General features: G+C 37.3%; 1 protein-coding gene across 1 annotated transcript in view; it reads right to left on the bottom strand.

The window, feature by feature from the left end:
* Positions 1 to 25,072, bottom strand: part of LOC150102409 (calpain-B-like) — a 913,019-nt gene that overhangs the window by 197,819 nt on the left and 690,128 nt on the right. Inside the window, exon 8 of the mRNA XM_090399770.1 lies at positions 3,831 to 3,999. Coding sequence (XP_090255896.1) covers positions 3,831 to 3,999 — 169 coding nt within the window. The remainder of the gene's footprint in view (positions 1 to 3,830; positions 4,000 to 25,072) is intronic.

The following is a 25,072-nucleotide window of genomic DNA, read 5'->3' as shown; positions in this document are numbered from 1 at the left end:
GTACTATCTCCCACAAGGGGGAAAGACGTAGACCATTGGATCTGTTTAGGTTAGGGTTTTCTAACCTAAACAGATCCGATGTTGGCTTTTCAACCCATCAGAAAAATCTCCACTTTCCTAATGTCTCCGAAGGACAAGCTCCCAGATCTCAGCTATCCAGGTGTCTACCAGATTCCCTGCTCATGTCGATGGCATGTTCTGCAATTCCAGACTGTTCGGGTTCAAGGTACTGGATGTACGACTGGTGTTCTGCTAACCGGACCTGAGCAGATCTTCCTGTTTGTCCAAAATATGATAATCCACATGAGCAGGGAATCTGGTAGACACTTGGATAGCTGAGATCTGGGAGCTTGTCCTTCGGAGACATTAGGAAGGTGGAGATTTTTCTGATGGGTCGAAAAGCCACACAGATATTTAGTGGTTTTAGCACCTTAGCTATGCGTTCACTAACCCCTTGTACATAGGGGATAGGTATACGTGTAGGTTCTTCTGTACTTGAAGAGGATGCTGGAGCACAACTACTTAAAGCTCTTTTTATGAAGGACTTCTTATAGCCATTGGATATGAAGGAGGAATTAACATACTGTAATTCTTTTTGTAAAAGTTCTTCTGAAGAACAAAAGGAGTGGGCTCTATGAACTAGTGTTTTTATAGTACCTGCCTTTTGGCTGGGATGACGATGCGATTCAGCATGGATGTACTGGCCTGTATGAGTCTCTTTCCTATAGACTGTGAATTGTAGATAACCATCTGGTTGGCGAAGAATCAAGAGGGCTAGAAATGCTAACTGCTTATTTACTTCTACTTCTAGGTGAACTGGATCCTTGGATGAAGTGCATTAATTTTTGAGAGAAACAGTTGTAGTTCTTCTGAGGTGCCCTTCCATATGGCAAAAATGTCATCCACGTTTCTGAACCAAATATTAGGTCTGGGTGTAATGTTGTCAAAGATACACTGTTCGAAATGCTCCATGAAGTAGTTGGCAATAGCAGGAGATATTGTATTACCCATTGCTGTCCCTTTGATTTGTTGGTATAACTGGTTTTTGAAGGAAAAATAACTGGACTTTATATACAAATTCAAATAATTTGACAATGTTTGGAGGAAATTTTGCCATATGGAAGGGCACTTCAGAAGAACTACAACTGTGTCTCTCAAAAATTAATGCACTTCATCCAAGGATCCAATTCACCTAGAAGTAGAAGTAAATAAGCAGTTAGCATTTCTAGCCCTCTTGATTCTTCGCCAACCAGATGGTTATCTACAATTCACAGTCTATAGGAAAGAGACTCATACAGGCCAGTACATCCATGCTGAATCGCATCGTCATCCCAGCCAAAAGGCAGGTACTATAAAAACACTAGTTCATAGAGCCCACTCCTTTTGTTCTTCAGAAGAACTTTTACAAAAAGAATTACAGTATGTTAATTCCTCCTTCATATCCAATGGCTATAAGAAGTCCTTCATAAAAAGAGCTTTAAGTAGTTGTGCTCCAGCATCCTCTTCAAGTACAGAAGAACCTACACGTATACCTATCCCCTATGTACAAGGGGTTAGTGAACGCATAGCTAAGGTGCTAAAACCACTAAATATCTGTGTGACTTTTCGACCCGTCTGAAAAATCTCCACTTTCCTAATGACTCCAAAGGACAAGCTCCCACATCTCAGCTATCCAGGTGTCTAGCAGATTCCCTGCTTGTGTGGATTATCATATTTTGGACAAACAGGAAGATATGCTTAGGTCTGGTTAGAAGAACACCCGAACAGTCTGGAATTGCAGAACATGCCATCAACACCAGACATAAAGTTAAGTGGAATGAGACAAAAGTCATTCACAAAAGTTGGTTCCTAATGGAACGGCTATACAAAGAAACATGTGAAACATTACTTCACTCCCCTAACCTAAACAGATCCGATGGTCTACGTCTTTCCCCCTTGTGGGAGATAGTACTTTATAAAGCAGCAAATCTTTCCTAACATATAATTGTATACACATATATATATATTAAAAAAAAAGGGACAAATTTTTTTAAAATTATGATAATTGAATAATTAAATAATTATTATTTAATAATTAATAACTAAATAATTTAATTTAAATAATTAAAAAATAATAATAAAATAAATAAATAATAATAATAATTAAATAAATTTAGGAAATTTAACCTTAGCTACTTAGGTGGTGCTTTGTGAATATACAGTTATTGTTTAATTAGCCTTGTACCTGTACTGATGATGCCTGTGATACTCAGGCGAAAATTCTACGAATAAAGAATAATTGACGCGAGTTAATTCCGTTATTATAATAGTTAGTAATGTAGGAGGATGGACTTTTCCGTTTGGCCATAGTATGGTTTCCCGCAGTCACATGTAATTTTGTACACACCTGGGAATTGTAGATGATGGTTGTGAGCTTGTTTGTGATTGCTTAAACTTGATCTTAGTTTGGGAAGAGTAGAGAAGCACGTTTTTATGTTAAACTTAAAATTCTACTTAGTTTCTTGAAGAGCATGCTGATGTATGGCAAGGAAATATAGCCTTTGGGGTCATCCTGTATTTCTACGTTGTTTTGTTGACGGTCATCCTGCATTACTACGTTATTTTATTGACGGTAGTATAGTTGTTTATTGATACTTTTTGAAGAGTAGCCATTGTTTTTGAAGGTCCTTTTAAGATGCTGTAGCTCATTTTTAATATCTAAGTATTCCTCTTCATCTTACTGTACAGATCTAGCACAATGCGCTAGAATTGAATTGATACCCATCTTCTGTCCCGGATAGTGATGCGAGGACGCATGCAGATATCTATCTATTATGTTTTCTAAAGATGGAGATTTTTATGGATTCAGATGCTTTGGTAAGTTTAATGTCCAGAAAAACATAGAGATCCATTTTCTTCCATCTCCATGGTTAATTCGATGTCTTGATGGAGTTGTTTAAGTTGTGTATATATATATATATGTTACCGCTAAAGTGCAGAAATCAGTTATTCTGCAGATTATCTAGGTATTGTGCAGATTAACTACAGTGATCCGTTAATGTGCAGAAAATTGTTTCATTTCTCAAATTACCTAGGTAATCTGCAAATTACCTAGGTAATCTGCACATTACCTACTAGGCACTCGTTAAAGTGAAAATAAGATCTTTGCTGGAACAACAGCAACGTTTCTGTACACTTAAATTAACACAATGTTATTTATTTATTTTTTGATATCTACAGAATCAAGTTAATACAATCAAACAATCAACAAATTAGTTGATAGAATCAATCATCAATCAATTAATATAATACAAGGAATCAAACGGTTTAAAATATTATTACAATTAAGAAAAAAAACATATGATAAAATTATGTTTACTTATTAAAAAACCAAACTAAAAGTGGAGGGAGAGGGGGGAAGGAGTAGGGAAAGGAAATGAGAGAAACAAACTTTTGAACTTGAACGATACGGAAGCCGTTAATGTGCACATTACCTAGGTAAAATGCGGAAAACTCTTGATTCCGCACGTTAACGGAGCAAATCAGTTAATCTGCAGATTAGCTAGGTAATGTGCACATTAACAGTTTTCGCACTTTAGCGGTAACATATATATATATATAATAAAAATCTGAATTTTATTACTGAATTTACGCTTTGTTAATTTGTGTATACTTATTTTATCATCAGTCCCATAAAATACCTTAAAAGATAAGATTAAACTTTAAATGGATATAAAATTAGCAGGGCTCAAGTTATGCAGTGAAAAACAGAGGTTTCATTATATATACTTATTTTTGTTATTTTAACTAATGTGTGTTATTAAAAATGCTTTAAATTATTTAAACACAACCTCAATGGAACATCCCATTAATGACCATCTCTCAAATGCCTTCAGCATAATACGAAACAAATTGGCTGGTGGCTTTGACAACTCAAAGAATTCCGTAACTCCACCTGTAAAATCTTCCATTGCTTCACAAGTTGTACCTCCTTTCAATGCTTCATATGATCCATGAAGTCTGAAATTTATTGAATAAAAAAGAAGAAGTCATATAATAAATCTAGAATGTCTAGTTTTTAATGTTTATTTATATATCATTTTTTCAAAAACAATACATTAATAAACATTAATATGTTGAATAACAAAAAATACCTTTTTTATTTTTTACTGTAGTTTTGACTGTTGCACCCAGAGTAATATCCACTCTCCTTGCCTTAGTTACAACATGAATAAGAGAATAGCTAACTGACAGACATCAAAAAGTGATATATATGGGGGATGTGAGTGTACAAGATTCATAGTAATCAGTGGTATGCCACAAAGATCATGACAATGAGAGGAACAGGCAACATACAGCTATTTGCTGATGATGCAAAGATAAGTAGGGTAATCAGGAGCTACTGATATGAAATACTTGCAGAATGATTTGAATATGCTGGAACTGTGGGTCAGTTCAATGTTAGCAAATGTAAAGTCATGCACTTTGGTGTAATTGGATATCCAATGTTGTATTATATTGGTGGGATTATGCTAGAAGAAGCTGATCAGGCTATGGATCTTGAAGTTTTAGTAGACAAGAAGTTATAGTTCAATGGCCATATAGCCAAGGTTGGAAATACAACTCAAAGGATAACTGCATTTTGCCTTACAAGGTCTTGATAAGACTTCATGTAAACTACTGCATGCAGGTTCATATCTCCTGGATTCCATGGTGATTCAGATACAAGTGGAGAGAGTGCAAAGGAGAGTGTTAAAAATGATATCAGGTTGTGGAATACTAATTATGAAGACAGATTGAGAATTTGTAGACTGCAGACATTGCAAACAGGAGAAAGGGATTATATGATTGAGATTTAAAAATGTCTGACGAATCATACAGGATTTCAATAGATGGAATTTTTCATTTTATGGAGGGTGTGGAAAGTACATGAGAGCTTCCTTTCCACACCCTCTCTCTCAATGTTCTCAAAAAGGGGTGAGGGATAGAATTTTCTCTCATAGAGTGGTGCATGATTGAAATGTATTGCCATTGGATGTGCAGTGGGTACAAGTAGTGTGAATGAATTCAAGAACAGATATTACAGCTAGTGCAGATAGTATGACCTCCCTATAGTATGACCTCTAGGGAGTCAGGAACTCCTTTTAATAATAATATAATGGAAGGACTCCTTAAGATTCTCCTTGGATAACAGTGCTAGTTTCCTTTTGTATTTCAGTTTTTTTCTTCTCTACTACATTGATCACTTTTTTGGCTTACAGAATACCTAGTGATCTTTTTGTAAAACAATAGTATGGTACTTATTCTTTGCTTGTAGAAAAAATTGAAATTAAAAAGGATATGAAAAGAAAAAAATTATTACTATTATTACTAAAAAATATTTAGTGATATTTTTAATTCATAGTGTGATATTGATTTTGGAATAAGAACAGCAAATTAAGTATATAACACAGTTCATTAAGCATAAATTAATTGTACAAGTGCATTAAAAATAGGTATGTGTCATATAGTGGAGTCCTTTCCAATTCCTGGTGGAAAGGATACAAAGACGGATGACAAAGATGGTTTCAGGACTGTACAAGCATAGTTATGAGGATCGGCTGAGGGAATGTGGACTGCAGAGTTTGGTGGATAGAAGAAGGAGAGGTGATATGATTGAAACTTTTAAACTGTTGAGAGGTGGTTACAGGGTTGACACTGGAGAGTTCTTTCGCTTGGTTGAACAGCGGGAAGGAGTGATGACAAGAAGCCATCCCTGGAAGTTATGAAAGGAAACTGTGAGCAAGAGGGTAAGGAGTGGTTTCTTTGCGTAGAGGGTGGTTGAATCGTGGAATGCATTGCCTGATGGAGTGGTGGGAGCGAGAACGGTCAATGAGTTTAAAGAGTGGTATGATAGACTTTGTGTTTCTTAGGGGGGACCTCCCCTTGATGAGTCTTGACAGACTTTATGTTCTTAGGAAGGACCTCCCACGATGAGTCTTTTGACTCCATGGAGGCCTGAATAATAATAATAATAATAGCAGAATTACATCAGGCTACAAAAAGAGCAGTGCAATGGTTGCTCAATTTAAATCTTGGTTTGTAATAGATGTAAATAGTCCCATTTTGCTGTATTTGATGATACCAATAAATAAATTAATTAAAAATAGGTAAAATGTATACGATAATTTTTAATAAAAAAGTTTTTAGTAAATATCTTAACAACAGACGTAGTGAAAAATGTAAATTTCATTAAAAAAGCTAAACTACACTAGGTAAACATTTAAAAAAATGACTAAATATTGAACATTTGTAAATGAATCACATCTGCATATATACATCACTGTTAATAAAGGTGCTGTACACCATGCCACTGTGCCAAAAAAAAAAAAAAAGCACTGCTTATACTCCTCATGCACATCTGCAATTCCTATTTGATTCTTTCCTCCCAGTCATTCAATTCACCTGCAATCTATTTATTTGTCTTACCTTAGGAATATGATTTACTTTCTGTTATCAAATATTCCTAAATTAAATCCCGTGTACTTCTTCCTTGAGATTAATCCATTCATGGTATAGTTCATTAGTATATCACAATAATTTCTCTTGTAATTCTATATAAATCCTTTCTTCTCAAGATCCCCCATATGACTCCTGCCCATGTTCAAATTCTGAAGTAAAATGGATTAATGAAGAGATTAAGCAAAAAATGTGGAAGAAGAAGGAACTGTGGAAGCAACATAAGATGAATGTTGGTAATAGTCAGTTGCATGAAGAGTACAAATGGCAGGAAGGTGACTTGGTTGGTAAAGGAAGCAAAAGAGAAGTATGAGAAGAAATTAGCAAATCAATATAAGAAAAGTACTGGTGGGTTCTTTAATTTTGTGTGAAGCGGAAGAAAAATGACTATAGAAGAATTATGATAGTTGATTACACTTTCAGACTGGAAACCAATGTAGAGGATATAGTTGAAGTAATCAATGAGCAGTTAATTATTATTATTATTTGAAGACACCCACATGGCATTAAAGACTCATCATGGGCTTTTGTCACACACAGTTCATCACACTGTTCCTTAAATATGTCCAAATTCTCTGCAGTTACCACACCCTCAGAAAATGCATTCCAATCATTCATAACTCTCCATGCAAAAAAATCTGATTCTCACTCCCTTGCTCACATCCTCCTTATACAACTTCCAGGGCTGGCCTCTTGTTCTTCCCCCCATCTCCCAGTTGATAAAAAAACCTCTTCAATGTTAATGCTATACAGCCCCTTACCAACTTGAATATTACCCCTCTTCTTCCTATCCATTAGATTCTATAAATTGCATCTTCTCAACCTTTCTTCATACTCAACATTACAGAGACCAGAAACTACCTTAGTCAATCACTTCTGGGCCCTTTTCAATATCTCTACATCCTTTTGAAAACCAGGCAATAAGATCTGTGCACAGTAGTCAATATGTGGCCTAATTATGACTGTATACAATGAAACCAGAATCTTTTCACTTCTACAAGTCATACACATCATTGCCAGAATTTGTGTTGTCCTCAAAATTCTGGCAATTTGTCCCCCTCTAAATTTTACATCCATATCCACAATCACCTCATTTCCTCCACCTCCAGCAATATATCACCAAGAGTAAATTCTACATCCCATCTTTGTTTTCCAAATTTTAAAACCTTACATTTTGCAACATTGAACTGGCATCCCCACACTAGTGCCCATTCTCTCAGTCTATTTAAGTCCTCTTGTATGGCCACAATATTTGCTCCACTCCTCACAGTTCTTCCCAACTTTGCATCATCTTTCAGCAACTGAATATCCCCATTCAAATCTTATCCAATATTATTAACATACAACATTAAACATCAATGACCCTAAAACAGACCCCTCGAGACACACCACTAGTGACTTTCCTCACATTGTATGGGGGGATGATGTCCCCCCCATACAATACTTACTGATACCTATCAGATAGCTAAGTGCACTATTCCAATATCAAACCCCACCTGCCTCTAGTTTGACTACCAACTTATCACATGGCAGCCTATTAAATGCTTTTGTAAAATCTAAGCATACCACTATATATCCATCTCCCACGTCCAATACAGCTGTCAGTTGCCTCGTTATAAGTAAGTAGATAGCAAATCCATACTGTCCACCAACAAAGATAATACCACTATTGTCAACTCAATTCTAGATTCTGGTCACTAGCCTCTCTAACACTTTAATCATAACACCTGATACACAGATTGGCCTATAATTTGATGCTTGAGTTCTGTTGCCTCCCTTATGAAGCAGTGCAATCTTTCCTTCCTTCCACTCTTTTGGAATTTGACTCAAGGTAAAACTCATCAAATAAACATGTCAAGGCAGATGTCACCCCCTAGCACATTTGTTCAAAATATGTGGTGATATATCATCAAGTTCCACAGCCTTATTAACATCAAGTTTGCTCATTTTCCCATATACCTCTTGCTCACTCACATCATCCACTGCTCTTAAATTCTCCATACTGTCACATTCACAAGGATGAAAGACCTTTACAATCCAATCTGCTTATTAAATATCTGAACTATATCCTCTGCAGGTGTCCTTATACTATTTTGGCCAATCAAATTCATCCTACCATAATCATTCTTTTTTTTTTTCCCTGGCTACATATCGAAAGAGGTCACTAGTTTCTTTTTTTGGCTTCATTAACTAACTGCTGCTCATACCTCACTTTTGCTACTCTTACCAATAAAGTCATCCTCCTTGCCTGTTCTTTGTAATCCTTGTGGAATTGATTATTATCACTCTTGTTATGGAAATGCCTTTTTCCTCTGTATCACATGCTTAATCTCTTCATTCATCCATTTCACACCTACCTTATTTAACCTCCTGACTTTTGGAATACATTTAGACATTGCTTCTACTAGATAGTTCTTGAATATCACCTATGCAGTACTGATCTCCTTTCCACCCAACTCCTCATTCCATGCTGCAGCTCCAAGCTGTCTCCTGAGCTTCTCATAATCAGTAGTCTTGTAGTTCCACATATACCTTTTCCTCACAAAAGTCCTCACACTGCTGGCAACCACCCAGTAATCACTTTATTGTCACTCTCACCATGTGGAGGGAGTTTTGACATTTCATTTATAATGACATCCTCCAATGGAATGATGAAATCCAAGACCCTGCATCACGTGCCTTCTATTATATGCTGTCTGAAATAGTTGTCCCTCCAAAACTTGAGGAATTCATTTTCGTTACTTCCAGTTGCTTACTCGTCATCTCAATCTATATTGCCATAATTGATATCACCCATAATGATCATTCTTTTTCTATTTAATTGGCTAATTTGCTTATACATTTCATGGTCACTATTCTCCACATTACCAGGCCTGTCACAACATCTGACTGTGTTATCATAAATTGCGTTACTTAAAATAACGAGATGCACATCAAGACTGTTCTAAAGGCTTAATGGTGATCCAAAGCATTTAGGTGAGTATCTCTAGGCCAGCAAAGGTTGGTCGATTGGTAGAGCCTCTGCTACTAATGGCTTAGCAAAACGTTAAGCAAGTTTGAGCATGGTTAGCAGTTGGAAGGAGTATATCGTTCGATGCTGCTGCCACACTCTCCCTCGATGAGTCTTTGTACTCCCTGGAGGTGTTACATAATAATAATAATAACTTGACGCTCGGCTGAGTCGGTCAATATCGAGGTCGCTCTTCTGCTGAAGCTGGCCAAACCTCTAAACGGTACATGGTTATCCCTTTCATTTTGACCTTAACTCATTTGTTTGATTGTATTAGACTGCTAAAAAAATTCTAATTACTGGTTATTTTCTGCCAAAAATTAAATTAACTTAATAACAAAATGCTCAATAATTCTCTTTACGAACAAAGAGATCTGAACAGAGACTTAATCTAAAATGCAACACTCATATCCCCCCCCCCTCACTTCCCTGCTCAAATAAATTTCTCTATTCCTTTCTGGCTCGCTAAAGGTGCGAGGCGAACTGTTAAAGTTTCGTCACGTCTGAAGTGAGTTTTATCTGAAATAAAACTAGCGAGCATTTTATATTTTTTCAAGCACATTTTAAACATGTGTTGTTTACATTAACTGTATCCCAAAATTTACATGAGGAACACCAACGCGATTGCAAACGTGTGTTGGCGTTAATTTTATCTTTATTTGCAAACTCTGAAATTGCGTATGTACATGTTTAGTATCGTTTCGCCTATGTTTTTAAATGAATTTCTCTTATTTAATGGTGATTTGGAAAGAAGTTATTGAGTTTCGAAATGATTTCTGACAATGTATATTAACAATAATAATCCATGGAACTAAGTTTAACGTTTACGAAACGGCCAAGTATTATAAAAAGTGTGTCATACAAAAATACTCTTTCCTCAAATGAAAACTCTTCATGATAACACAAAAATGACACTTTGCTCTAACGATATTTCGTCATACCAAACCAGAATGACGTGCATTACAAAAACACAAAACTCATCATGATAAGTCGGGATTTCGGGATTTTTTTTTATTTTTAATTTTTAGATGGAGTAACCATTCGAATAAAGGAAACGAGTATTGCATCCAATGACCTCTAAACCTAGTTTTAAGTTAATATAAGGTGGAGTTTGTTTGGGACATATAAATTAAGGAGAGTTGTAAAAAAAATATATATATATATATAAAAGATGGGTAGTGAGTGAGGGTCATTTGCCGGTAGCGAGTTTAGATCTCGCCATTTTAATAATTTTGATTGAAAGATGTCTGGCCGTGTTAAAAGAGGAAATCAAACTATTTAAAGGTAAGCTTTCTTCCTTTTTTGACTACGGGATCTCTATTTGCTGGTAGATCATCGATTTGATCTACCGGATTTCACATTTAGGTTCTTGGACTTGCTTTTCAAACTTCAGTTTTGATAATTGATAGACATAGACATGGAAAAACTGACAAACGAGACAAAATTTGAGGACGTTTATCGGGAATTTATCCGCTTGGGTGAGGTGCTTAGTAGTAGGTGGCCGGGAAAAGTGAAACTCTATGACACGTCCCCCCCCCCCTCAATTGTCACAAACGACAGTCTGGAAAATGACGGCAGTAGACATCGGATAGCGAAGCTCGGGGAAGTCACTAGATCCTGAGGATGCACAAATATCCCAAAATAATGCCCTTCATATATTGGATACAACTGACACAGAGGAAGAATTCCAAACCGTTAAAAGATTCAAAAAAAAAAAAAGGAAAATTTCCGTTACTAGAGAATCACCCGTTTCTTCATTTCTACTGGAGAATTAGTCTCCAGTAGAAATGGAGACTGGTATTAATACAAACTCAAAAGAGAGAATACCAGTCATCCTAAGGGATAAAAATCATTGGACATCAGTTGTTAATTCACTCCGAACTCTAGAAATATCATTTACAAAAGCCACTAATACAGAAGAAGGAATTCGCATCCAGCCAAAAACTTCCACTGATTACAGACAACTAACAAAATTTCTGGATAATAACAACCTTCGCTACCACACATTTGCACTCAATAGTGAAAATAACTTTAAAGTTGTGCTCAGAGGGGTGACAGAGTCCATTACAACAGATGAAGTACAAGCAGATCTCCAAAACAAAGGCTTCACACCTACAAAAGTCAATCGAATGCGTAGAGCTGATAAAACCCCATATTCCCTAATATTGGTAGAGATCAATAAAGACCAGAAACATATATACGATCTTCAGACTATTTGTGTTTTAGTCATAAAGACTGAATCGCTAAAACATAAACAAACAACAATGCAATTCCATCACTGTCAAAAGTTTGGCCGCTCACAACGCTACTGCAAGGCAGATTACTGATATGTTAAATGTGGTGGCAAACACGCAACAAATGAATGTCAAAAAGCCCCGCACACAACCAGCAAAGTGTGCAAATTGCGGAGGCCCACACCCTGCAAACTATAGGGACTGCATAGCATTTTCTCAAAACCAAAAGACTCAACTCCAAACCAGCAAACCTATACAAGAACGCACATCCTCCCATAAAACCACAGTATCCACAATGGATGGAAGAAAATATGCTGAAGTAACAAACCAACCTACCCAGGGGTGTAGTCCTAAAAGAAATAGCGCCAGGGCTCTACCTTCGAAACAAAAAAAATCCAGAGCACGAAGTCTGGCATCATCATTATTATTATATCACACCTCCAGGGAGTCCAAAGACTCATCGAGGGAGGGCATCAACTCTTCATCTCACTACTCCACCAACCTTCATCATCTGACACCAATGTTATCTACCGCCGAATACCACCACTAGTGCTTTCACAGACAATCACAAACATCCATGCCCATGGCGGGATTCGAACCTGCAGCCTTTTGGTGGAGAGCGGATACGCTAACCACTCGGCCAACCAGGCCGGCATTATTGCGACGGCCATATGGCAGAGAGATTGCCTTGTTTTCTGAAACGAAAATGACAAGAGCGGCAAGCTATTTTTTGACCGAAAGCTAGAAATGCATTATAAGTCTCATTATTATTATTATAGGCAACTCCAAGGAGTCCTTAGACTCATCGAGGGCGGCACTAACATTATGTCAAGAACAACTATTCAACACTCACACAGTATCTATCATACTTCGCCTTGAACTCATTCACAGTCATGGCACCCACAACAGACTCTGTCAGCTTAGTCCACTCATTCACAACTCTCCAAGTAAAAAACCTAGCACTAACACCCTTGCTATCCACACTCTTGCATGGATAGCCCTCTATCCCCCACTCTTTCCATGGATGGCCCCTAGTCCCCCCACCACCAGTCCTGTTCTCAAAAATATCCTCTGAATTAATCTTATAGAAACTCTTCAGTAATTTAAATGTCTTAATCACATCACCCTTTTCCACCTATCAACCAATTCTGCAACCCGCAAATCTTCATCTTGGTCACTCGCCCCTGGATCCTCTCCAACTCCTCCCCATCAAGAAGAAACCCTGGTGCCCAAATCTGGGTACAGTAGTCAAGATGGGGTCTTATCAAGGCTCCATACAGAGGAACAATAACTTGCTTGCCTCTGCTCGTCAAATTATTCTTCAGTAACCAAGTGATTTGATTAGCTCATTTAGCCACTTTTGTGATGTGCCCACTAAACTTCAACTCCCTATCCACCAACACTCCCAAATCCCTGGTCTCATCAATCTCCTGGAGGACAGTTTCACCAATGTGGTATACTGATGCTAATCTTTTCACCCCAAAATGCATAACCTTACATTTTGCCATATTAAATTGACATCCATTCTCCTTAGCCCAGTCCTCCAAACTATCCAAATCATTCTGCAAAATTTTGACATCATGTGCATTCACTATTGCTCTACCCAACTTTGCATCATCAGCAAACAAATGAACAGTTCCTCTCAGATCCTTTCCTATATCGTTAATGAACAAATTAAATAGCAGTGGTTCAAGAACAGAACCCTGCAGCACACCACTAGTCACAGGCCATCTTTTGGACTCTACTCCTGAAAAAACTACTCTCTGATATCTCTCCATCAACCACCCTCCTATCTATCTCACCAACCCTATATACATCCTCATATGCTGCAGTTTACTGATTAGAATTCCATGTGGTATCCTGTCAAAGGGCTTAGCAAGGTCCAGCAGAATCACTGTAAACCCATTACCCTTATCCAGTTCAGCCGTCACTGTGTTATAAAACGTGAGCAAGTTACTGAGGCATGATCTACCCTTCACAGTACCATGCTCTCCCCCATAGAGTATCCCATTTCCATCTATCCATTCCTGTATTTTCCTCTTGACTACTTTCTCCAAGACCTTTCTCCAATGACTCCTGATATGTTGATCGGTGGGTAATTTGCAACAGCAGTCTTGGAATTTCCTTTACGCAGTGGAACTATTTTCCCCCTCTTTCCACCCCCTCGGGACTAACCCAGACCCGAGACTCAAATTAAACAAATGGTCAAGGGCACTGACAATTCTTTAGCCGCTAAACGTACGACACGAGCTGGTATACCATCCAATCCCAAACCCACAGATGTATTCACATTAATGTTTTGTAATAGACTTTTCACCTCCACTTCATTCACCACAATTCCCGTATGAGTTATTGGTTCCTGCATTCCTGCAATATCACCACCTGTATGATATACTCTTACAAAGTGCTCGGTCAGTAATTCCACTACATCAACTGATTCGGTTACCTCCCTTCCATCGGCATTCCTTAAAATCATTCTGCCATATACATTTTTTTGCTTGCAACATCTCGAAAAAACTGTTTGGGATTCTCTTTAGCTTGCGTGGCTAATTCCCTTTCATAATCCGCTTTTGCTTTTCTTACCACACTCGTTACCTTTCTGGCCTGCGCTTTATACCGTTCGTGTGCCTGCAGGTCACCTTTCTCCTTAAATTCCCTCCACAGTTGTTTCTTTTTTTGCAGCTCAAGCTTAATGGTGTTATTCATCCATTTAATCCCTACTTGATTTACTATTCGGATTCCAGGTATACAGTCAGCCATTACCTTCTACAAACGCACTTTAATCACCTCCCATGCACTACCAACATCCAGCCCTTGCAGTTTTACATGCAATTGCACTGAACCAAGCAATCTCCTAAGCTTGCCATACTTACCAGCCCGGTAATTCCACATGTACCCTGTCTTAATTGAAAATTCCACACATTTAGCCACCTCCCAGGTCAAGACCCTATGATCGCTCTCACTAATTGGTGGCAACGTGGTCATTATTCATTACAGTCAAATTTTCAGATGCAATTACTAGGTAAAGCACTCTCGAACCCCTAGTGTTTTCCATTACATGCTGTCGCAGATAGTTATCCCTTAATAACTGCATAAAATCCAATTCCTTCCTCCCATGTATCTCCTCCTCCTAATCAATGTTACCATAGTTGAAATCCCCCATAATGATTACCCTCCTTCCACTCATTGCGTCTATTTGCTTATGTGTATTATCTTCACCATCTATTCCATCACCTGGTCTATAGCAGCACCCAACTGTATATTTTATTCTGCTAGTCTCAATCTCATGCCAAATAGCCTCAAATGTGCTCTTTTCTCTATCCTGCAGTTCAACTTCTATTCTACTTGGCTGCAGTTCATCAGCTATCATCAATAACACTCCCCCCCCCCATTTTATTCTCTCTGTCCCTCCTGAACACACTATACCCCTCACATTCTATCCCACTAGCTATATCATCTTCTGTCAGCCATGTTTCACTAATGCCAATAACCTGTGGCCAGGAAGCCAACCAAGGCCAAAAATTCTTCCTTCTTGGTCCTAATACTCCTGGCATTAGTATACATGAAATGCAGAAGCCCGTTAGTCCCACCCCTATCTTGATGCCTTATACTAACTGTCCCATTCTGATTTGTTGTCCTTCGTACTAGCTCGGGCATATTATACACATTCTTACGCTCAAGTGCCTCATAATTATAATAAATTATAATTTATTATAATGAATTTAAAAATTTTGATAGTTTTAAAAAAGTACCAGGGCGTCTCCCTGGCACAACTACACCCCTGAACCAACCTAAAAGACCCAAAGCCAAAATCAAAGCAGTCACAGCAAACCAAGAAACCTATCCTACAGAACATAAGGCACATAGGAGAAATGCTTCCTGAACTCCGGCAAACCAACCCAACTCAAGAAGCCAAAGATATCATCTTAAGACACACTCAATCATTCCTTGTTGAAATCTTTAATGAATAAGGCCAATAGAAAATCTAAATCATTACAGATTGTCAGCTGGAACAAATGGGCTATCCGACAAAATGCAGGAACTACATGAGTTTGCAGCAGAAACCCAAGCATATATCATCCTTTTAAATGAATCACACCTTCGTCAAAGTGACAAGGTCAGAATCAACAATTATAGCACTTACCGTACAGACAGATCCCATGCAAGAGGAGGAGGCACCGCCATCTTTGTCAAAACAAAGATAAAGCATAATACAATAGCCGAACCCCAAACGGAACACATGGGAAACCACAAGAACAGAAATACATATGGAAAACACAATCAGTATCAGGATATTCACAGCCTACAACCCCCTCCCCACCCACAAAAAAAAAAAGAACTCCTAGATTCAGATCTGGATGAAATACTAAACGCAGGTAGAGCAGTAATCGTAGCTGGTGACTTTAAGGCCAAACATTCCACATGAAACAGCAGAAACTCAAATAACAACGCAGACTACTGAATTTATATACCACTACAATAAACATGACAGTAATGGGACCCACAGAACCCACACACTACGGAGCAACCGGCCGTCCAGATGTACTTGAAAAAAGCAATACAAAAAACATTGCGCACAGCTATCAAATACAAGCAGTTAACGACTTAAGCTCTGATCATAACACCGTCCTTTTGCAAATAGGCGCCATACAAGATCTAACAGAAAACACCACCACCTTTATAAACTGGAAACAACTACCCTCAGCTTTCCAGGATAACACTGGCCCAATTCCACATATAACATCCACTGACGATATAGAAAAGGCAGCGAAAACTTTTGAAAAGCAAATACTAACAGCAATATCACAGGTAAAAAATATAACCAAGTGTGCACCACCAAATAAACTCCCAGAGGACAGAAAACGTCTTATCCGTGAGAAAAACAGATTAAGAAGACAATACCACAGAACAATGGATCCACAGATAAGCAGGCAGTTAACAGCGCAACAAACCAGGTTCGGTATGCTCTAAAGGACCACCGAAACCAACTTTGGAATAACAAAATACATCACCTAAACACAGAGGATCAGTCATTGTGGAGAATGATCAGATCACTTCGTTCGAAGAGTTACACACTTCCTCCAATTCAAGGTGAATATAGAGTCGCCTCCAATGATGAAGAAAAAGCAGAAGCATTTGCAGAAAGCTTAGAAAGACAATGCAGCCCCAATTATACCAATATAGATATAAAGTTTCGCCGGCCTGGTTTTTCGAAAATTCAGCTTTAGGAAATATCACTCCACAACGCTTCAAATTTACAGAGTCGTTGAATACATCACACAAGGATTCGAATGACACCAACATTCTGGCACAGTCTTCCTGGACATAACACAAGAATTTGACAAAATATGACATTATGGTCTAATTTTTAAACTACACCAAGTTGGAATCCCATTACCACTACTAGTTCTACTTCAAATCATATCTGAATAACAGAAAATTTAAAATAAAACTCAATGGACTCAAATCCACAGAGAGGAAAATGACGGCTGGAGTCCCTCAAGGCTCTCTGCTGTCTCCCCCCCCCCCCTACTGTTCTCCATATACATAGCAGATCTTCACAAGTTGTCCCCATCCATCACTGCTCTCTATGCCGATGACACAATTATCATAGCCAGATCCCTCTGTCCACATCTAGCCTCAAACAAGGCTACAGAGAGCAGTCCACGAATTAGAGAATTGGTAAAAAAAAATGGCGTATCGCAATCAACCCAGGAAAAAGCTCTGCAGTACTTTTCACCAGACGTAAAGCAGAACCGAACACAAGCATACAAATGTTTGGAAAAGTCATCCCTTGGCACAACTCTACCAAGTATATAGGAGTTCATCTGAATAAGCGCCTAAATTTCAAGACACACATAAATAGTGTCTCCATCAAAGCAAGTCAGACTATTGCACAGCTATATCCACTTTTGAACAGGAACAGCTTCCTAAACATAAACAACAAAATTCTCCTCTACAAATCAGTGATAAGACCTCAGATAACTTACGCCTCACCTACTTGGGGACACACGTCTAAACAGAACACCCACAGATTCCAAACGATCCAGAACAAATGCCTAAAAATGGCATTTAATGCCCCTTGGTTCATCAGAAACCTACAGTTACACCAAGAAGCCAACCTTCCAGATATCAAGACCTACATGACAGACATTACAGAAAAACTCTTCACAATCACAGTCACAGATAATCACCCAAATCAACTAATTCGACAGACAGCGGTCTACAAACCCTCAGATCGTTTCAAATATAAAAAACCGAAATCCGCCATCGCAAGAGAAAGCTAATGCTCATAATCTACAATGCTCACAATGAGAGGGTAAATTATCCAAAAAATCTCCTGATACACAAGCTAAAATCAGATGAAGGGATGAAGAGTCAAGGACTCAGTCCATCTCCCAAAGAAGTTCCAAGTTCCAAGCTAATATAAGGTGTTTAATAATGCGTCTGCCGATGTGTTCTGTTCTGTGAGAGAAAAATCTTTATAAAGGTTCCTCGCTTCCTGAACGGAATTTGAATCTAGATCCTTCAACACCGCTACGAAACGATACCCCTTTCCAACCTGCCTATTGAAAGCGACAGTGAACTTCGATTTGCGCGTTCTTTCCACGTGCGATGCCAGCTTTTTCATTAGAAAAAGAAAGCCGCGATCATTGATTTTTATTTATTTTATTTATTTTTATGTAGCTCCCATCCACGAAAGATTTTTCGTAAACCTAAAATACTTTCGTACCATGGGCGGATAAAGATTTGTATTCCTATTTTGTTATTAATTTAATTTTTGCATTTTCATTTATTTTTACATACTTCAGAAACTCTGCTCTAGAGACCAAACGTGGAACTTTTTTAAGCCACTTCAGGCCTCCAATAAGCGGGGAGATGAGTTTCATCTCCCAGAGGCGTCGACAGCTAACGCTAGCCTGGAAAAAAGAACGTACCCTCTGAAGTAGGGGTGAGGGGCGTGAAGCAGAAAAAAATTTACGCCTGGGCCCTTACAACTCTCGGGCCCGGGAAATCTTATCACCCCCCCCCCCCTCTTGTTGGGGCTGCTCCCAACTAAATTGGTCATTGATGAATTCTGCCACTCATATAAAATATTTTATCATTGATCATAGAATACTGATGATCATTTGGAAGCGATTAGTTTAAGAGATGATTACGTTACATCATATCAGATCAATGGAAACAAATAGAACAGCAGTCTAGGTTGGATAATGAAATTACAGAATAAATACATCGGATGAACTGTATACATCACATCGCTCAGAATCTATGCAATTTATTAACGGTGAAGCGAAAAGTGCAGTGTGTGGGCGCACACACACTGCAAATATTTCGTCTGCATCAATCCTGTAAATCTCCCTCTTCCCCCAAGCAACTTATATTTCTCCGTAAGTTTTATAAATTTAAAATCTCCTTTCTCCTTTCAGGAAGTAAGAAAATTATTATTTTTTAATACGGCTTAATTGCTATCAAGATGGTATTGAATTCTAAGCATCAACTAAACGTTAAACTTACTAGCTGAACAACGAGCATTGTACGAGATAAAAATATCTGGTATTTGGGATATTAGCGTACTGTTCAACAGAATTATTACACTGAACGTCACTTGCCATTCGCAATTAATAAGTATTATACAGCATGAACTTAACTTATTTGGGAATGAGATACTGTTGCCGTTTTAATTTCGACCAGGAGCTGCTTGGCTGCATGTAGTTTACGTCTGTAAGATATTTCACGCAGACTAAATGAATAAGACAGATGCAACCAGTTTATGAATTATATCAGTCAAGTAACGTCTGAACTTTTGACGCATTCTTAGCATATACTTGTCACCACGGTTCATTAAATAACGACATATTTTTCGCTTATGCTGTCAACCTGGGACTTATGCATGACTGAGATGAACAGGAGAAAAATTAACTAATGATAACTTGATCTTTAATTACGAAAAGTCAAAAGGCTCAGAATGCTGCAAATTACTCTGCTACTATGCTAAAATATTATGTACGCAATTACGAACTGAAAGCTGAAATTATTATGGTATACAAATTGCAATCAGATAGAATAAACAAAGAAAATGTGTTAATATTTTCGTTGTTACATTTTTGCTTTACAATGTTTAATATTTATATAATTTCATATCGGCTACAAATTATAAACACTCTTGTAACGAAGCCAATAATCAATCGTCACTACATTCAAATTCTATTTATGACGTCCATTTCCAGTTCTCTACAAGCATTGTAAATACAGGATATTATCTGTTTTTTACTTTTAAATATAAAAATACGTATAATTTATATTTAAAATATAAAACCTTAAAAAATTCTCTGTTTCCACTATAATGAAAATAAAATACATTTGATATATTATATACTAAATATATAATAAAAATAAAATATAATATAACAGGGGTGGCCACAACGCGGCTCGTGTCCACGCGGCTCTTCGCGATCTACCAGGAAAAATAAACAAAAAGAAAAGAAGAGACAACAAAAAGAGAAACAAAATAAAAAGGGAGAGAGAGAGAGAGGGGAGGGTTAATAAAAATTACAGCAATAAAAAAAAGTTTAATTCGAAACACATTAAATGAAGTTTACTTTGAACAATTAGAATAATTTTAAAGTCGAAACACAATAATTTTAGTTACTTATTTACTAATAGAGGCCTTCCTTGTATCTATTTTCTTAGTAAGCTCCTTAAAATTAGTGATCCTAGGTATACAAAGTTCTCTACTTCCTCAAGGTGATCGTTTTGATTTATATAGATGTGCCCATCTATCTGATTTTTTGATATCTTTGTTTTTTGAGAGTTTATTTTTAATCCAAATATTTCTGCGGTTCTTCTAAAGCTGTTGATGTGGTTTTGGGAATCTGTAATATTGGAGTCAATGAGAACTATATCATCTGCAAAGCTCAGGTCTTCAAAGTGCATCTGTATATATGGGTCTTTGATGAGGATTCCAGATTTAACTTGAATCAATTTAAAAATATAATCAATCACTATGATGAATAGATATGGGGCCAGAGTATCTCCATGTAGGGCTCCTGTCTTAACTAGTACTGTGGGTTGATATCCCTGGTAGGGTGCCTTGATTGCCATGATAATTTTAGGTGGAATGCCATAAAGTTTGAGTGTTTCTCATAGTCGTTCCCTGTCAACAGAATCAAATGTTTTAGTAAAGTCAATAAAGTTCAAAAGTAATGGTAAGTTCTTGTCCTTTGAACCCTCTATTAGTCTTCTGATGCAGTAAATGTGTTCTAGAGTACCATGTTTTTTTGAGGAATCCAGCCTGGTGCATGATATTCAATTGTTTGCTACTGCTGATGATGATGATATAAAGATGGGTAGCGTAATAATTAATCAAGCTGATGTAGAGAGCTTGCAGGATGATTTACATAAGTTGCCAGTATGGACAAAAGATAATGGATGTTAGTTTAATATGGAAAACTGTAAAGTTATTCAATTTGGGATTTAAAAGATTACAAGCCGTGTACCACATTCATGAAACTATACTCCAGTAAACTGAGGTTAGGGAGTTTGGGGTGTTGGTGAATAAGAAATTGAAATTCGGAAGGCATATTACTAAGGTGTCCAAGGTAGCTGATAAGGTTACTTGATTGTTGAAGAACTTATGATTTCTCTTCATAAGGCGTTGATACGCCCACATCTGGATGACTATGCTCAGGTCTGATCGCTTGGAGATGAAGCAGTGGTGGAAAAGATTCAGAGGCGAGTGACCAAGTTGGTGAATGGTCTGAGGAATGCTCCCTACATTGACAGATTGAGAGTTTATGGGTTGCAGAAGTTTGTTGATAGGCAGAGAAGAGGAGGGTATGATAGAAACATTTAAGTTGCTAAAAGGATTTTATAGGATTGATGCAGAGGAAATATTTCACCTTAATAAAATGAAGGACTTCCTTTTGCTGCAATGACTGCAACAATCTTAGGGGACATACTTTCCACAAGCTTACGATAGCAATCAATGGGAATATTGGACCATTCTTCCTGCAGGCATGTAATGAGGTTATGGACTGTTGTAGGGTGGAGATCTCTGAACTTCACCTTAAACTCCAGTTCATCCCACAGATGTTCAGTAGAGAGGAGATCAGGGTGTGGTGAATGTCCACAAACCACGCAGTTACAGCAGCAGCCTTATGACACAGCGTATTGCTGAAAGAGACAATTGTCAGTTCCGTAGAAACGCCACAAAGTAGGAAGCAGTGCATTGTCCAGAATGTTCAGATACTACTCAGAGTTCGATGTTCGTGATACCACAACCAGAGGTCCGAGGCCAAACTAGGACCATACCATGACGTTCACCGGGCATTTGCCACTCTCACAATCGTCCAACTACTCTGTACAGAGTGCAGCGTGATTCGTCGTTCCATAACACAGCCTTCCTCACGTCACACTGTACACGCTCTTTGTATCACTGAAGACGACGCCACATGTTGGTTGGATAACGTGGGTTTGCATATTTCGGTCCTACCATGGAAACGCATGTTGTGAGCCTCGGTTCTGAAAGTTTTTGTGTAGATTCGTGCTCCAGTCGATGCCAGGAACTCTGCATTCAACGTTGGTCGACGAATGGCGGTTTTTAAGTATCAACTTTCGTTGCACCCTATCAAGTTCGGCGAGTCGTTCACTCTAGGTAGCATTTTCAGTTGACTTCCTGCACTTCCCTCTCAGTATAGTATCGCTGAATGTTGACATGGGATGGCCCAATTTGTTAACAATTTTCTGAACAGATAGTTCTGCACCAGGGCATCCTATCTCGCCTCCTTCTCGCAGCCATTTCACCCGGACACGATTGCACTGATATGGGGGAATCATATTCCTCCAATTTATACTGGCTACAAACAGTTACATGCCACAATGCATCTTACCCATGGGGCGTCCGTTGACTTCTTTCCAATCAGTGTAAGAGAGTTTCATTTGTTACGTTATTCCAAATTGAGCTAGTGTAGATCTAATGATATTTGAAAGAGAAGAGTAGTTGTTTAACAACTACTCTTCTCTTTCAAAGACGCAAAGAAAATTCTGCTTTTCTAAAAAAGAAAAGTAGTGTAGTGTATATACAGAAATATATTCCCGCACAGAAATGATCCATGTTTTGACCCAATAGTAAACCCAAACAAACCATTATAACTCTAATTTTACTTTACAAAGCCGACATAGTGGGTTATTTCTGAATGTAATTTAAATGAAAAACAGACTGTTTAGAAGTTATTCCTCAGTGGTAAATTATATATATATATATAATTCTTATTGATACGGAAACATTTATTATTATTATTATTCATTCTACTTGAAACTGAAGACTTTATAAAAGAAAGAAGAGGCCAGCTCCAATTTTTTAACAACTTTTGGAAATTAAACAAAAGTATTCCAAAAACATTTTTGTGCATATGCTTTCTCTGATATACCATAGGATAAAATTCTCAGTACTATTCTATCAGATTCCACTGATGTCTCAATCTCTCTCTCTCTCTCTCTCGTAATACCCCAGTGATCGAGTTTTTCTAAAAAAAATTCCATTCTTTTATGCTAACTTTCTCCAATACAGCTTTTCTAAATAGTAAAGGTGTTTTTCTTGAAGAGTTTAATGTTCATATAATCTATATGGGTATATATTCAGCCCTGTTTCTCAGAAAAATAAATAAATGGACAGAAAAGAAAAAATATAACTGTAAGACTTTATTAATCCGGGAAGTTTCTATACCTGAGTTATTTAAAGTGCTCCACTGCATTAGTGTGTCCAGGGAGTCAGGGACTGGATTGTTTTAAAATTTAAAAGAGTATACTGTGACACATAAAAATGGACTATCTCTTTAACGAATGCAGAGCAAAATATAATTCCAATAAACAGAAATATATATTCATTTATTTTTTTTATTTCATTATTTTTGTACTGTATATATCTGTACTGGCTTTAAAAAATAACACGTATGTTGTGTGTTTTATTCTTTTTAACATATCCAATAATGCATATTTTTTTTACTTTATCAAATGTTTTTAGATAATCTATAAACATCGATCAGTTTTCTAAATTAAAGTCTATATTTTATCTAAAAGTAGTTTTAATCAAGATGCTGAATCCACTGCATAACGTCCGTTTTCTGAACCTATTTTTGAAGCATGTATTCAATAAAATTAATTTCTCTGAAATAGTCAGGTTTCTTGTATCTATTTTTTCAATAATTGCATAATTTTACTTTAGTCCTTTCTGTCGAATTGAATATATTTTATTACAAAATTTAATAACTTCTGAGGAAATGTTTCTCACAAATTTATACAGTTTGGAGATTATTCCATCTTCTCCTACTATTAGCGGTTTTTTTTTTCTTTTTGTAACCAATTTGACGGAATAAACACACAACATACGTATTTGTTTAGAGACAGTACAGATATATGGCACTCCAATACAGTTTTTCTAAATAGTAAGGGTGTTTTTCTTGAGGAGTTTAATCTTCACACCTGCAACTGACTTTCATTTACCAACTCCGTAGAACAAACAGTTAGAACACCAAAGCTTCAATAGTAGATATATTTCACCGTACTTTACGAGAGGACGTATGTGCCTTATTTCACTTATAAAAATAGGGAGGTCATGATGCATTATCAGTTTCCCTTAGGTCACTTAAATAGCTTTTTTTTTTGGGGTGTTTAGTCTGGGAAGCGAGGTATATTTCTGAAAGAATTATCTTGTGTTTACTTGTTCAGATGAAAACAGACTGTTACAACCGGTTCCCCGTTCATTAGGGGAGATCTCAAATAGGTCCGCTCTCTTGAAAAACATTTGCGGAAAGCTAGCTAGCTAGGGGGGGTGTCAGTGTTTCCTTATTTCTTTTAAAAGCTTTTTACGCTTAGTTTTGGAACTTTGTTGTTTGTACGTGTTCCATATATTTCTGAATGTAATTTAAATGAAAACAGATTGTTTAGAAGTTACTTTTCAGTGGTAAAATTTTATAAAGTCAAGAGGGATATGTTTTGTGCTATATGCTTCAGAAACTTGGACACTCAAGAAGGCAGAGATATGAATCTCAGAAAAATAAATGGACAGAAGAGAAAACAAATAAAACTGTATGACAAGATCTAAAATATATATACATACTCATTAATAGAAAAGATCAAAAGAAGACAACTTCAGTGGTAAGGACATGTCGAGAGCATACCATCAAAAAGGCTACCCAACCTTGCTCAATATGCAAGATTAAAAAGAAAAAATGAAGACCAAGAACTAAATGGATAACATCAATAAAGGTCAACTCTGGATTACAAACATATAGACAGCTCACCAGTCACGTAAGAAACTGAAGGTTGTTGTTGCGGAAACATGGAAGAC

Source organism: Typopeltis vanoorti, chromosome 10 (genome assembly GCF_054136105.1).
Source record: "Typopeltis vanoorti isolate ZY-2024b chromosome 10, IOZ_Tvanoo_1.0, whole genome shotgun sequence".
Classification (NCBI taxonomy): domain Eukaryota; kingdom Metazoa; phylum Arthropoda; class Arachnida; order Uropygi; family Thelyphonidae; genus Typopeltis; species Typopeltis vanoorti.
Note: the sequence above shows the minus strand (reverse complement) of the source record. Positions and strands in the feature narration are given on the sequence as shown.